The 17,228-nt window shown below is 45.1% G+C and overlaps 1 protein-coding gene across 1 annotated transcript in view; it reads right to left on the reverse strand.

The window, feature by feature from the left end:
- Nucleotides 1–1,652: 1,652 nt before the first annotated feature.
- Nucleotides 1,653–17,228, reverse strand: part of LOC149470577 (uncharacterized) — a 33,503-nt gene continuing 17,927 nt past the window's right edge. The window contains exon 2 of the mRNA XM_089662424.1: nt 1,653–9,460. Coding sequence (XP_089518550.1) covers nt 8,329–9,141 — 813 coding nt within the window. The 5' untranslated portion in view covers nt 9,142–9,460 and the 3' untranslated portion in view covers nt 1,653–8,328. The remainder of the gene's footprint in view (nt 9,461–17,228) is intronic.

The raw sequence follows: 17,228 nt of genomic DNA on the forward strand, positions 1-17,228 counted from the left end.
TCTGGCACCAATGACAGCGGGAGGCGGGCTATTTAAACGTAGGAACAGGTATGTTAGTTGCCCTTTGGTCTTGTATCTTGTATCCTGTATCCTGTTCCTGTGTGCTGTATACTCCGTTGCCGACCTCTGCTTGTTTCTGATCCTGCTCTTCTCCTGTTTAACCCCTGGCTTGCCTGACTACTTTTCTGTCTGAACCCTGGCACTGTATTTGCCCGCATCCTGCTGAACCTGGCTTGTGACCTGACCATTCTTAGCTCGCTCCTCTGTACCTCGCTGCCCGCATAATACCGACCCGGCCTGTCTGACCACGCATACCGTACCCGACCATCCATCCGGTTTGGATCAGACCAGTGTATCTGTCTGCCTCTTCCAAAGTAGATTCCGTTCCTGCACTCCGCTGTCAGTATTCTCTACCACCGCAGGACGCACTGGGGGGTTGCGACCTGGTCTCAGTCTGCACCAAGTCCATCCCCACCATCAGGGGTCCTGGTGAACAGCAGGCTGGGACTTAGACCCCGCGCCCTGAGAGCGTCCGTGCGGTGGGCTGCTAGAGACTCTGCCAGGCGGCTTAACACTATCATTCCCATACCCACCACTGAGATGTGCCCCTCCCCCTGACACCATGTGGGACAGCAGAGCCTGGTGCTGTCTTAGTGGGTGTCACTGGGAGGACAGAGAGAGCTCAGCGGACCTCCTATACACAGACCAGGACGTGACATGCACATTGGGGTGCCTACATAGGAACACAGTGATCCCACACGTTACATATCAGCGCACACGCCGGAGGGAGAGCAATGATTGGAGCACCAGTGCTCCTGTGTAGCTCTATACTGATGACCTGGAGGGGCTATTAAAGCGTTCCAAGTGCACACAGTGTTACGGCTTGACATGTTGGGATTTCCTCGGCACAACCTCATCTTTTATATTTCACCAGAAAATAGGTCATGAATTGCATTTATGTGCTCAGAAATAAACGTTACTATATTGTTCCTGAAATGTTGCCTTTCATAAACTGTTGTGCTAATATCATGTAACATAGAAAATGACAACTCCCAACATTGGATTATATAGGGTGTCTGCTATCAAAGAATACATCAGATTTGGGGTTTAGTGATCTTCAGGAACAAAATGATTTTTAAAAGGTGTAAACAAGAAATAAAAAATATGTAAAAATGTCCCCAGGACTCCATGGACCCCTTCATTCCACGCCGTCTTCAGGAACCGGGAAACCACAGAGAAGCCAAGTGTCCCCCGACTTCCTCTCCAGGCTGGGATGTCACTCTGGTCAGGTGCCACCTACAGGGGAAGAAGCAGACTGCACCGGCCTACATCTGCTCTATGCTTTGTCTGATCAGGATGGCGGCCATTTCTCCCTGAACACAGAGCGCCGTAAACACGAGGTAAACGTGGTGCAGCATTGAGCCCCATCCAGCTGTAGTGTAGACTTTGACAGGCTGCAGGCAGCGGGGCTGGACGCTGTACCTGTGCCTACCAGGTGTATTATAATGCCAGCATTGCACCCACAGGGGCCGGACCCCCCATGTACAAGGGGCCTAAGAGATACCATCAGCTTGTGTCCCATTCCACCAGACTCCTAGAACTGGAAGAGGACATTTTTGGGGGGATGTGTTGTAGAAGAACCCAGACCACGGTATTGTGCGGTGAAAATATCACCCAACTTTATTCATCATATATATGTGACACTTTAACAACAGAAGGAAAGAGATAGATTGTTTACATTTCAAGGATCTATTTATAACATTTATATAATCGATGCTAAGAAACTGATTAACAGATGACACGCCCCTCATTAATACCAGCCCCGCCCACTTATGTAACCCTCTAAACATCCAAATCCCTGTAACTTCCCAGAAGACACTTTCATCTTTTATCCATAACAAGCTGATTGGGTACAAGAGAACCCCGAGCCCCTCCTGCTCATTCCCACACAACAAGTCCATGTCACCATCTACAAGGTGAGAGGACCTGAAGGAGAACAAGACCATGACCACCAGGACCATCGCCTGACTGAAGCCATGCTCACATTTCTTTCTAATGCTGCTTCTATGGTCTACTCAGATACAGATTTGGCAGATGTACATTCGTGTCTTCAAGGAGCTGATCAAACATGATCTGTGCTTGACCATCTTTTCTGGGGTCCAGAGGTGACATTAGGGGTCTGATAGACCTCTTGTGTTTCTGTAAAGAAGATCTGTGACCAGCAATATGTTATCACATGCGAGGCTATTAACCCCCTATATGGCAATAATAAAGTTCAGAGAAAGAAAAGTGTAAAGTAACACACTGTAAATGAAAAAACACACAAAACACATTTTAAAGCCCCCAGTTCCCGTATACATGAGCAATTGCCAGGGTTGGGTGCGGTTATGTAGGAAAACATCAATCACACTACACATTGTACATATCTCTGCACACACCAGAGGGAGAGGAATAACTCTAGGGCCATCATTCATGGTTCACTATATAAACTGATGACCTGTAAAGGCTTTTAAAGCGTCACCTATGGACAATATTTGGTACTGAAGTTTGTCACCATTTCACAAATACACACAATTTTTAAAGTTTTACATGTTTGGTATCTATATACTTGATGCCAACCTCATCTTTCATATTTCATCAAATTGGGTCATATATTGTGTTTTTTTATGCATTAAAATGATCTTTAGTGGGTTTTTTTTACAGAAAATGTGCATTTGACAAAAAGCTGTGCTAATATCCTGTGACATAGAAAATGGCAACCACCACCATTATATTCTCCAGGGACTCTGCTTCAGAAAATAAAACATGTTTGCGGGTTTAAAGTAATCTTCTGTTTTAAAATGTGAATTTTATCATGTGCATAAAAAAGCAAAGCCGCCATATTACTCAACCAAGTTCCAACTAAACCCATCCAACAAAATGGATCCCACTTCCCCCCACCCAGGTGACTGCTGGAACTCCTTTACCTTGTGTAGATATCCCCTTCTGAGATCCTCATGATCTAATATAAATGTACAACACTCTCTGACACCAGTTTGTAGACTCCGCCTTGATCTTCCGAGAGATAGTCAGCTGCCATGCAGTTCTGTGACACCACCTTAGGTGATGGAGCCACTTCTGCTGTCAGCTCTGCTATACCATCAATGGTGTCATTGGTTATCTGATCCATGACTCCAGTACACCGGTTCATCTTACTTATCTTAGATTACTTAGATTCCCCATCCCGTCTATGAAGGGCTCACTGCATAAAACATCTCCACTCCAGAGAAAATGTTTCTTCTCACTGGAAGGCCAGGGGAGTATTGGGAGAAATTGAGGCTTTCCCTTACAGATATGGGGGAGGGGCAACATAACCTAAAGTACAGCTATGGGTGGAATTGAAGGGAAGCCATTTTAGGGCGCTCCTTCCACACAAGAAGCAAATGTTATCTGGAAGGACTAGGAATCCATTGGACCAATGGGGATTAAACATTCTGCAATACATTGAGACACCATGAAATGTTACTGGCCTGTGATTGGCTCTCCTATTGTTAGTGAAGTGAGACTCCCCTTGTCGGTGTCATTAATGGAAAGAAACCATGTGAAATGTTTCCCCCAAATCCAAAAAGGTGACCCCCTTGGGTAGGTAGCCATCCTACTATTCCTGATATGAGTTTGTAGTCCCTGCTACTACCGGAAACATGCGGGCGATCATTTACACCTTTTACAGCAGGACAGTAAATATCAGAACACAATTCAAACATCAGACCAACAGCAGGAAGTCTGCTAACTGAATGTGTAATGCAATCTGTCATTAGCATTCCCAGAGTTCCCTCTGCAACATAGTTGTATCAGCTGTTGGTCCTGTCTGTACATCTGTTATTTTCCCGCCTTCTGTATCAGGGTGACAACCCTGATCATTCTGCAGGAACATTACACAGCAGCGTTGTCACCCTGTACAGGGAAGTCTTAGATAGATTATAAGTAAGACACACAACAAGTAAAGTCCAACTTCAGCTAACGCTTCTACAGCAGTTACAGCAACAGGTTCTCTATAAGGTCCAACCCCCCATATGAATGACAACTGACAGTTGTGAGCACCCCCAGCAGTGTTATAGGATTTGCCCCGACCCCTCCAACTGCCATTTTTCCCAAAAGACTTGGCCTTCTACAGGAAGTAGACAAAAAATATCTACTGGGAGGGACAACAAAAAAATAAAACAATAAGAGACTCGGAAAAACAAAGCCTGCTCTGCTAATGACAGATTTCATTATTAATGTCATTACTGATTTTGCCCATAGTTACACTTTGGTGCCAACGTTGTAATATTTCCAGGGAGAAGAAGTTTTCTTTACAAACTTTCCACCAAAAAGAGATGTGTGCACTCAGAGTGATTATTGTGAACCCCAATCAGAGGAATGTCAGTCCCCCGGAAGAAGTGGTAGGAATATGACCGCACACTCAGCACTTTGTAAGTTCAGATCTCTGGCAGTTGTATTGTGTGATTAGTCTATGGAGAGGAGTAATAGCTGGAAAGAGAAAACATGGAACAAGGATTTCTGATCTTCACCTGATGGAATCCCATTTGGCAGAACCACATGGAACACAAGTGGCCAGCTGGGCTTACGTTTTACTGCTGAATACATCCCCTAAATCAGCAGTAACTCAGTATTGGAAGGCCTGCATCAGCTTGGGATGTTGTTTTCTCACTGAGCAGAGACTTCTTTCTAGCTGGTGTCACAGCCGCAGACCTGCCTGAAAGGTTGTCACCCATGAGATGATATCCTACAACCTCACAAACACCCCCTTTCCTCTCTCTAATCACAATCTCATCACCTTCACAGTCTCCTCATCTTCAAACACTTATCCCTCCAATCAGCAATCACCTGCAGAAACCTTCACAACTTGAACCCTTCTCCTTTCCACTCTGCAACTGACCAACTCTATGACAGAATCTCTCCCCTGTCCTGCCCTGACCTGGCCACTGCTGTCTACAACAGTTCACTTTCATCCACATTAGACTCACTTGCTCCTCTAACAACATGAAGCATCAGGTCCCGACCATTACAACCTTGGCAGACTGACAACACCAGAGATCTTAAATGACAGTCGTGTGCTGGAGCGATTGTGGCGTAAAACCAAATCTCACCAAGCATTCACCCGATATAAATCTGCTTTCTTCACATACAATTCCTCCCTCCATGCTGCCAGACAAGCCTACTTTGTCACTCTCATCAATAGCTTGTCATCCAGTCCTCATCGTCTCTTCTCTACTTCTAACTCTCAACTTTCTCCACCTCCACCCAGTACCTCACTCACTGCTCACGAGATTGCAAATCATTTCAAAAACAAGATTGATGCAATTCATAGGGGCATCTCCACTGCACAGACATCCATCCCACTTAGCATACCTTATACGAAACCTCCCTCAACACTTTCCTCTTCTGACCTTCCTACTACCAAAGAGGTCAACAAAGGTTTCTCAGAAGCCCGTCTCACTACCTGCCCCCTGGATCCTGTCCCCTCACAACTACTACGGTCACCCTCTTCTTCCATCCTATGCTCCCTCACTCACATCTTCAATCTCTCCCTCTCTACTGGTGCCTTCCCCTCCCCTCTAAAGCATGCGCACATCACCCCCATAATTAACAAGCCCTCCCTGGACCCCACCAACCTGAACAACTTAAGACCCATCTCCCTGCTGCCATTTACCTCTAAACTCCTAGAACGCTTAGTCCACAATCGCCTGAGCTCCCACCTCACTGACAACAACCTTCCTGACCCTTTACAGTCTGGCATTCCCTCACTACACTCCACTGAAACTACCCTACTAAACCTCACTAATGATCTACTAACTGCTAAAACCAATGGCCACTACTCCGTACTCATCCCAACCAATGGCCACTACACCGTACTCATCCCAACCAATGGCCACTACTCCGTACTCCTCCCAACCAATGGCCACTACTCCGTACTCCTCCCAACCAATGGCCACTACTCCGTACTCCTCCCAACCAATGGCCAATGGCCACTACTCCGTACTCATCCCAACCAATGGCCACTACTCCGTACTCATCCCAACCAATGGCCACTACTCTGTACTCATCCCAACCAATGGCCACTACTCCGTACTCATCCCAACCAATGGCCACTACTCCGTACTCATCCCAACCAATGGCCACTACTCCGTACTCATCCCAACCAATGGCCACTACTCCGTACTCATCCCAACCAATGGCCACTACTCCGTACTCATCCCAACCAATGGCCACTACTCCGTACTCATCCCAACCAATGGCCACTACTCCGTACTCATCCCAACCAATGGCCACTACACCGTACTCATCCCAACCAATGGCCACTACTCCGTACTCATCCCAACCAATGGCCACTACTCCGTACTCCTCCCAACCAATGGCCACTACTCCGTACTCCTCCCAACCAATGGCCACTACTCCGTACTCCTCCCAACCAATGGCCACTACTCAGTACTCTTACTACTCGACCTCTCTTCAGCTTTTGATACAGTTGACCATCCCCTCCTCCTCAAAAAATTCAACTCTTTTGGCCTCCAAGACTCTGCTCTCTCTTGATTCTCCTCCTATCTATCGCAGCGCTCCATCAGCGTTACCTATAACTCTGACTCCTCCTCTCTACTCCCTCTTTCTGTAAGGGTCCCTCAAGGTTCCGTCCTTGGACCCCTACTCTTCTCCATCTACATCTCCTCCCTTTGTCACTTGATAAACTCCCACAGCTTTAAGTACCACCTCTATGCTAATGACAAACAAATCTATCTTTCTACCCCTCATCTCACCCCTTCAGTCTCCTCCTCACCTCGCCCCTTCAGTCTCCTCCTCACCTCGCCCCTTCAGTCTCCTCCTCACCTCGCCCCTTCAGTCTCCTCTCGCATTACTAACCTACTAAGCGACATATCGGCATGGATGTCACTCCACTTCCTCAAACTCAATCTTTCCAAAACTGAGCTCTTAGTATTCCCTCCAGCCTGTGCCCTCTTCCATGACTTCTCCATCAAGATCAATAACACAATCATCAGTCCCTCCCCTCATGCCAGGGTACTAGGTGTAATCCTAGACTCCCATCTGTCCTTTCAGTCCCAAATACAATCACTGTCCAAATCTTGTAGACTTCACCTCCACAACAGTTCCAAGATATGGCCGTTCTTAACCTCGGAAACCACTAAGCAACTTATTCACTCCCTTGTTATATCTCACCTTGACTATTGTAACTCCCTCTTCATTGGCCGACCACATTGCAGGCTATCCCCTCTTCAGTCTATCATGAAGGCTGCTGCCAGACTCATTCACCTTACTAACCATTCTGTATCAGCCACCCCTCACTGCCAATCCCTCCACTGGCCTTCACTCAGTGTCCTCCACCCCTCTCTGCCAATCCCTCCACTGGCCTTCATTCAGTGTCCTCCACCCCCCTCTGCCAATCCCTCCAGTGGCCTCCATTCAGTGTCCTCCACCCCCCTCTGCCAATCCCTCCACTGGCTTCCCATTGCCCAACGGATAAAATTCAAAACATTAACAATAACATATAAAGTCATTTATAACTGCCCCAAATTACATCACCAATATTGTCTCCAAATATCACCCAAACCCAACCCAAATCCTGTATAATAATAATAATGAGAGGAGATGAAATGTGGAAAGAAGGCATTGTTAATGGGAGAGGAGATGGAACATGTAATGAGAGGAGTGGACAAGGTGGGCTTAGCTGGAGACCTCAAGCCTGGCTGATGATGTATCAATAGTCAGAAGAACCTGGAATGGACTCTCCCACTGAGGCTTCAGAGACTTGGCAAGATAATAGACCCCATCCTAGTCTCTGGTACTGAGGCAGTGCTTGTCATGTATTACCTCAGGATCCAGAAATGAAGAAAATGCTTGGAAACACAACTCAGTTGGTGAATCATGAAAATGCATTACATGTTCATTCAAAGCTCCATAAAAAAAGATAAAGATGAGAATCATGAGGGAAGCTGTTCAATTATTGATGCTTATCTTAAAAAAATTGTCAAAAGATAAAATATTCAAATCCCTTCTAGTTGTGTATTGATGGAGATAAGCACTAAACTCAGTTCATCCAATCATTACATTCCAGTTTGCTCAGATTTTAGTTTGTTTCTTTTAAGGTAACATTTTATCTTCTCCCTTCTTCTCTAGGTTGTGGGATGACATTGGGGATGTGAAACTAACTTGTGGCACCTGAAACTTCTTTAATATCTCTTTTCTTCCAGAATTTAATCTATGCAGAAATTTGTGAATCCTCCGGTGATAGATTAGACCGGCATTAACTGTAAACGTTTTGTCACATTTAGAGCATTAATTTGGTTTCTCTCCAGTGTGACTCCTCTGGTGTCTGATAAGATGTGACTTCTGTGTAAAAGCTTTATCGCATTCAGAACACTGATATGACTTCTCTCCAGTGTGAACCCTCTGGTGTGTGATAAGATCTGACTTTCCTGTAAAAGCTTTATCACATTCAGAACACTGATATGGCTTCTCTCCAGTGTGAATCCTCTGGTGTCTGATAAGATGTGACTTCCATGTAAAAGCTTTATCACATTCAGAACACTGATATGACTTCTCTCCAGTGTGAATCCTCTGGTGTGCGATAAGATATGACTTCCGTGTAAAAGCTTTATCACATTCAGAACACAGATATGACTTCTCTCCAGTGTGAATCCTCTGGTGTGTGATAAGATGTGACTTCTCTGTAAAGGCTTTATCACATTCAGAACACTGATATGACTTCTCTCCGGTGTGAATCATCTGGTGTCTGATAAGATTTGACTTCAGAGTAAAAGCTTTATCACATTCAGAACACTGATATGGCTTCTCTCCAGTGTGAATCCTCTGGTGTGTGATAAGATGTGACTTCTGTGTAAAAGCTTTATCACATTCAGAACACTGATATGACTTCTCTCCAGTGTGAATCCTCTGGTGTGTGAGAAGACGTGACTTCACTGTAAAAGCTTTATCACATTCAGAACACTGATATGGCTTCTCTCCGGTGTGAACTCTTTGGTGTATTATAAGGTCTCTCTCGCTTGTAAAAGTTTTGCCACATTCAGAACAATGATATGACTTCCCTCCATTGTGAACCTTCTGGTGTGTGATATATTTTCTCTCCATTGTAAAATCTCCAAACAAGAAGTAGTATGAAATGACTCCTCTTATGTATATGTGGTTTGGACTTTATTGTAAAGCCATTGTCACTTCCAGAACACTGAAATTCCTTTTCTCCTGTTGTCCTCTGAGGCTGGATCAATGTGGAAGAGGATCCAAACCATGACTTTTAGAACACAGATATGACTTGTATCCCGTGTGAATCCTCCAGTGAGCTGCAATAAAGACTTTCAGTCAATTAAGACACCCCTATGTCTTGTTTTCCATGTGACTCAGCTATATTCATGAAGATCAACATGACCGAAAACTTGGTTCATCAATCTACCTGTAGAGAAAGAAAAAAGAATTCTATATAAAGGGCTACATAAAGTTGATTTCTATTTTTAATGTTCATTACTAAATATATCTTATGAATAGAAAGAATATGTACAGCATTATCTACAGTATTTTTTTCATCAAATAGATTGTATTAATAAAGTTTGTAAGTGCGCACAGTATTCCCAACATTCAGCCCAGACAATGGAGTCATACATTCTCATGTATAGGCAGTTGTGGCACTGTTACAGATCATACAGAACAATAACTTGCTTTGTCTATGGTGTCACTTTTACCTTTTATAAACAAATGAACAGAGAAAAGAAGAAACAACCTAGAACAATTCAGCTGTACACGGCAAGTAACTCCCCCAGTACATACATAGATAGCTGACACCGATCAATGACGCCTGTGTCTACAGGATCATACCCCAAGTATGGGTCTCCAATGTAGTCACCATTCAGTAGGTTACAACTGGTTCGTTCTCCTTCTATGGGGCTAAAAAAGCTAAAGCTTTCAAAACCTATGATGTTAATGTGGAAATCACCTGCTCAATCCACTGGTGTCTGCTGGGAGTTTGAGATGATAGCCAAGATCGGGATATTTTTTGTGGTCAAGCAGCCTCACTATTGCTATATGACTTGTAATAGGAGGAGGTGTAAATAATTCCTCCTCTATTGAGACCAAGAGGCACACCCGAGGAATATTGAACACCAACATTACAATACTGGTCATATCGTTCCACTTTTTGAATAATTTTGGACATCTCCAAAACATGTGTATCAAATCCCCGACATCACCACATTTGGGGTCATAAGGGGAAATCCCTCCTGTCCTAGCTGAACAATTGGGCTGGAGTCCTGAAAGATCTATGCAAAAGAAATGACTAAGTTTCTGTGAAGAGGACAGAGAGATGAGAGGTATGGAGGTCACAATCACCTCCCACCACTCTCTATTATTTTCTCTGTTTCCCATTTCTTTCTATAAGTCTTCGGTAAGAGTCAAAAGACGGGAATAAATAGATGAGAGATCATGCCTTTCCCACTGGTGCCATCTGAAGCCCATTAACAAGTGTGAGAGTGATGTGAAATCTGTATCTGATGGAAGTAGCAACCGATGGATGGGATCTAATGTGTCTACTAAGTCCCACCTGGTAAGATGTTGAAGTTGGGCAGCTATAATATAAAGTCTAACATTTGGTATTGCTAGGCCTCCTTGGTCTTCACCATACTGTAGAGTAGTGAGTTTGATTCTAGCTGACGGCTTCTTCTATATGAGTTCCCCAAACTGGGAGTCTATACTGGAGAACCATTTACGAGGTGTCCATATGGGAGAATTGTGGAGTATATAGAGGAATTGTGGGGTCCATATCTTCTCTTGTTCATAGATTTTATTGGAAAGAGATAATAGTTTTACAAGGAGCTCATAACAATGTGATTGCAGGACTCACCAACAGTAAGTCAGAAGGGGTACAACCCTTAGAGGTAACGTACAGGTTGTAATTTGTACACTACAAATAATATCTTCATACATTAAAGTGGAGTTCCAGTGAAAATAAAAAAAAATAAAAGTCAGCAGCTACAAAAACTGTAGCTGCTGACTTTTAAAAGACGAGCACTTACCTGTCCCTCGATCTCGTGGTGTCCTCCCCGCAGCTCGTTTCACCGGCCGCCCTGTGTTTCCAGTGCCGGCATCTTCAGTGTGGGCACCCAGCTGTGACTGCTTGCGGCTTCACATCCGGGTGCCCACTGAGCATGTGCGAGTATCTCTGTGCTTTGTGAATGGTCCTGTAGTCTTCTAGGACCTTTCATGTGTCCCAGAAGACTACAGAGAGGGAGGGAGGGTGGGGGGGGGGGACAACTTCCACTTCTGATCACCTAGGTGATTGCAGTAGAAGTGGGAGCGGGTACCTGTCAATTTCGGTTACCCCCCCAAAAGGTGCCAGTGGGGTCCTTAATCACTTGCCCACCAGGCACTTATACCCCCTTCCTTACCAGGCCAATTTTCAACTTTCAACGTTGCCACACTTTAAATGACAATTGCGCGGTCATGCAACATTGTACTCATTTTTATAATTTTTTTTACACAAATAGAGCTTTCTTTTGGTGGTCTTTACCCCCCGCTGGGTGTTTTATTTTTTATGCTATAAACAAAAAAAGAGCAAAAAATTAAAAAAAAAAAGTTTCTTTGTTTCTATTATAACATATTGCAAACAGGTAATTTTTCTCCTTCACTGATGTGCACTGATATGTGGCACTGATGAGGCGGCACTGATAGGTGCCAGTGGGGTCCTTAACCACTTGCCTATCAGGCACTTATATCCCCTTCCTTACTAGGCCAATTTTCAGCATTGTCGCACTTTAAATGACAATTGCGCGGTCATGCAACATTGTACTCAATTGAAATTTTTATCTTTTTTTCTTTACACAAATAGAGCTTTATTTTGGTGGTATTTACTCCCTGCAGGTAATTTTTCTCCTTCACTGATGTGCGTTGATGAGGCTGCACTGATAGGCAGCAAGGATAGGCAGCACTGATGGGCACTGATAGGCAGCACTAATGAGGCGGCACTGATAGGTGGCACTGATGATGGGTACTGATAGTTGTCACTGATTGGCAGCACTGCTGGGCAAAGGTGGGTGGCACTGCTGTGCACTTGTGGGCGGAACTGGTGGGTGGCGCTGCTGGGCACCAATCCTCAGGGCACTAATCATAAGTGCCCTGATGATCCATCCTCTGACAACTGCTGGCAGTACCTTCCTCATGCTCTGACAGCGTGAGGAAAGTGCAGTCGAGAACCGGCAACTGCAATTCCCGATGACCAGCGTGTCATAGGACACAGCGATCATGGAGATCGCCAGGTTCATGCCCCCGGGGTCATGCAGGAGAGCGCATTCTGGGAGGATATCATATGAGATTTCTACATGGCAAATAATTTCCTAGCAGGTGTAGTAGAGTCATAGAAATCCAACAGACCCAACAGTCATGACATGCATGCTGCTGATTCTGTGTCATTGAATCACTCATTGAAAGGGGCGTGTTCAAAATAATAGCCGTGTGGAGTTCTATTAGTGAGGTCATTCATTCTTTGAGAAACAGATGGCAATTATTGCCCTTATTTAAGGAAGGAAGGCAGCAAATGTTGGACATGCTGGTTACAGTGCATTTCTCTCTGAAATTCTGAGGAAAATGGGTCGTTCCAGACATTGTTCAGAAGAACAGCGTACCTTGATTAAAAAGTTGATTGGAGAAGGGAAAACATATAAAGCAGTGCAGAAAATGATTGGCCGTTCAGCTAAAATAATCGCAAATGCTTTAAAGTGGCAACCAAAACCTGAAAGATGTGGAAGAAAGCGAAAAACTACCATTGGAATGGATGGAAGAATAGCCAAAATGGCGCGGACTCAGCCAACAATCAGCTCCAGGAAGATGAAAGAAGGTGTGACGTTCCCTGTGAGGACTGTTACAATTAGAAGACGCCTATGTGAAGCCAAGCTATCTGCAAGAAGTCCCCGCAAAGTCCCACTGTTGGGAAAAAGACGTGTGCTGAAGAGGATACAATCTGCCAAAGAGCACATTGACCGGCCTAAAGAGAAATGGTGCAACATTTTGTGGACTGATGAAAGTAAGATTGTTCTTTTTGGGTCTAGTGGGCGGAGACAGTTTGTCAGACGACCCCCAAACACTGAATTCAAGCCACAGGACACTGTGAAGACAGTGAAGCATGGTGGTGCAAGCATCATGATATGGGGATGTATCTTATACTACAGTGTTGGGCCTATTTATCGCATACCAGGGATCATGGATCAGTTTGAATCCATCAGAATACTTGAAGAGGTCATGCTGTCTTATGCTGAAGAGGAAATGCCTGATCACAGGGGCCAGAAGTTGGGGGACTCCATGCAACACAGATGTACAGCAGTTCTCAGAAACAGTGCGACTACAACCAAATATTCATGAAGTCATTCAAAGGAAAGCAAAATCTTCAAACATTTCTCAGTTTATATATTTTTTTAGAGGAACAACACAAATTTGATGTATTTTTCTTCATGTTGTGATTTGGAATAGAATGTGTCGTGTTCCCAATGCATTTGTGTGGATGGAAATAAAAGCTATTAGAAGGATTTTCAGCTTTAGTCACTTTTTCCAACACACTGCTATTATTTTGAACACAACTGTATATGGGATGAAGTGTAAGGTGGTGGAGCTGGTAGCTGTGTATATAAAGGTGGAAATCAAACCTCTGACATGGGGGTCACATTTACATATGTTATGTGACGGTAGGCAGGTGAAATCACCTGCTTGCGATAGGAGTCCCAGAGTGGCTGGTCCAGCTCCATAGTGTTGGTGCCCAAACCGGATGGGAGCTGGCGATTTTGTAACGACTTCCGACAGTTAAATAAAGTTACAAAGTTTGACACCTACCCCATGCTGAGGATAGATGAATTAATCGACCGTCTGGGAGCAGCCCGGTACATGACGACGCTCGATTTGACCAAAGGATATTGGCAGATACCCCTAGCTGAGTCAGCAAAGGAGAAGACTGCATTTGGAACCCCAGAAGGTTATTCCAGTATAGAAGAATGCCGTTCGGGTTACAGAATGCACCGGCCACCTTTCAGCGCAAAATGGATCAAATTCTTCGCCCCCATCAGAAGTATGCTGCAGCTTACCTGGACGATGTGATTGTCCATAGCGCAGATTGGGCCTCACATTTGCCAAAAGTTCAGGCTGTACTAGACTCAATACGGAAAGCTGGGTTTACGGCCAACCCAAAGAAGTGTATGATTGGACAGGAAGAGGCCAGGTACACCATTGGGAGAGGAGTAATAAAACCCAAGATCAACAAAGTTGCAGCGATAGAGTTGGCCACGCCCAAACAACAAGAAGCAGGTACGGGCTTTTCTAGGTATTGCTGGCTACTATTGGCAATTCATTTCCCATTTTGCTTCTCTGGCAGTGCCCCAACCAACTTGACAAAAAGGAAGGAGTCGGTCGTGGTTAAGTGGTCCCCGGAGGCTGAAGCAGCATTTCAGTCTTTAAAAAGGGCCTTATGTAGCCAGCCAGTTCTATACTCACCAGACTTCTCAAAAGACTTTGTGGTCCAGACGGATGCATCCGATGTTGGCTTAGGAGCAGTGTTGTCCCAGGTTTGGAAGGGGGAGGAGCACCCGGTAATCTACCTGAGCAGAAAGCTTAAGTCTCACAAGGAAAATTACACCACAATTGAGAAGAAGTGTTTAGCAGTAAAGTGGGCTCTAGATTCCCTGCGGTACTATCTGCTAGGCAGACATTTTGATCTAGTCACGGATCACGCTCCCTTGAAATGGATGGCTCAAAATAAAGAGACCAATAGAAGGGTAAATAGGTGGTTCCTGGCCCTACAAGAATTTACCTTCACGGTAAAGCATTGACCTGGAGTTCAGATGGGAAATGTGGATGCTTTAGCCCGGGTTCATGCCTGCCTGGCTACTGGTGTTACAACCCCAAGGTTGAAACAAGAGGGGGGGTATGTGACAGTAGGCAGGTGAAATCACCTGGTTGTGTCCTGGATGGACGATACATTTGTCCAAGGTTTAGACTATATGGGGATTTGTTCCACTAGGGGGGAAGTGCTGAGTCCTTCAGCACTGAGGTAATGAGCCCAGCTGAAGATAGTGCGCTCATTAAGGCCTTTATAAAACTCCCCAGCCTGCTTAGGGAGTTGCTCCAACCTGGAACCAGATCTGTGCCTGAACTGACTGGGGACAACATCCTATCTGTGTGCAGTGAGACAAAGCCTGTGTGGCTAAGCCTCCAACTAACAGGGGCTAGGTATAGCATCAGGCTATACCTGGTGGGTAGCTAGGGAAGCTATGTTGTACAGTAAGTATCCAAGTTGGCCAGGATTTGATGTTTCTTATTTTTTTTTACGTTTTTCTGTAAATATTGTAAATAAACTGCACCTTTTTGTTTTTTCACCTCCACTGTTGTGCTGTGCCTGTGTTTTGTGTTGTGCACCCATCCAGGGGGTCACACACACCCACTGCCGAGCGAACACCGTTACAGTGTTCAAACCTGGTCATGTCTGGGAGGGAGGGGGTTGGTGTGTAAGTGGGAGGAACAAAAGTGATTGATCTGAAGATATCTAAAAAGTTCAGGTCTAGATATTTTGTGGGAGTCACATAGGGTTTGGAAGGGTATAAAGGAGTCTGGTGCTGTGAAATTGTAAGTTTGAACTAGACTAGCTCTAGGACAAGCATGAAAAGAAGATGGAGGCATCCATGCCGGATAAAAGCCTGGAATGAGGAGGTATGCCATGAGTGGGTTATGGGGTGACTGTAAGGTGTATCAGAACTTTAGACTGTCCCAGATAGATGGGTAGTGTGACGGAGCGTAGGCAGGACAGAACACACAGAGTAGATGGCAAATGCACAAAGCTTTATTGAGACAAACAGACGGCAGTCACCGAATAGGGGAGTTTGCAGGGAGGGTGAATACGCCAGTCCAGGATGACACGGAAGGACCAACACACTTAAAGTCCAGCACCGAGAGCCAAGGAAGAGTCTCTGTAGCAAGTAAAGTCTTCCCCAGCTGTAGGAGAAGGGCGGTCCTAGGCAGCCTTGGGTCTCTGCCAAGCCTGGCCACAAAAGGTCCCGGCCAAAGCTCTCGGGCTCCTTCCGTCAGCTACCCAGCGATGAATACCTCGGGAGCTCTGCATCAGCTTCTTAAAACTGGTTGGACCCCCCTAGTCACCTAGGCAACCGGGGGGGGAGCTAGGGTGGCTCAAGCTTGCCTTAGGAATTCCTTTCATATTTGCAGGAGGGGGGAGGGGTATGGATGAGAGATGGCAGAGAGAGAGCAGGGACAGAGAAGGGGCTGGGGAGGGCAGCTGTGACAGGTAGTGTTGAGTAATTAAGTTTTGGAGTGAGCGATGGTCTCTGGAGTGTAGCCATAGTAAATTGGAATCTGATAAGGGGTCACAATCTACTGACTCTATAGCGACCCCACAATCTACTGACTCTATAGCGACGTCACTTTTACTGCGTGATATTTAGGGAGTTGAGCAAGATTTGCAGCTTGGAAATATTTTGCAAAGTTCAGAAGCCCCAGATCATTCTAAGTTTCGGTAAGGTACGGATGGACCTGGGTAAATGCAGTTTAATGGTGCCCCATACATAAGTGGTGCCACGGCACTAATATGCAGAGGAAACAAAAAGGTATAGATATGGGTAGGACCCAATAAAGGTATAATATTTTGGGCAGAATTGTCATTTTTTACAATCATGATACAACCCATCCATGAGAGGGGTAGTCTGGACCAGGATGTCATAAGATTAGTAAGGTGTGTTAACATAGGAGGGTAGTTAGTAGAATATAGAATATTGAGGTCTGCCATCAGCTTGGGTCCTAAATCAAGAATATATTGACTGGACCAAGAGAAGGGTGGAGGACATTGTAGTTGTGACACAGTTAAGGAGGGTAGAGAGATATTAGGAGCTGTAGACTTTTTGGGATTCACAACCAGGTCCGAAATCAATGCAAATTGGTCCAGGCATTGGAGAAGGTTGGGTGCTGAGATCAAAGGAGAAGACATGAAGAGGAGATTGTCATCAGAGAAAAAGCATAACTTATGATGATGACCGCCAAGTTCTAATTATTTAATATTTGTGTTAGTTCTTATCAGCTGTGCTAAGGGTTCATTCGCTAGAATGAAAAGGAGGGGGAGGCAAGGGGCAGCCTTGCCTCATTCCCCTTTGTATGGAAAAAAGTCTGACTTGCAACCCACATATCTCAAG

The sequence above is a fragment of the Staurois parvus genome, unplaced genomic scaffold (assembly GCF_062004578.1).
Source record: "Staurois parvus isolate SC_StPar_1 unplaced genomic scaffold, SC_StPar_1.0 ptg000038l, whole genome shotgun sequence".
Classification (NCBI taxonomy): domain Eukaryota; kingdom Metazoa; phylum Chordata; class Amphibia; order Anura; family Ranidae; genus Staurois; species Staurois parvus.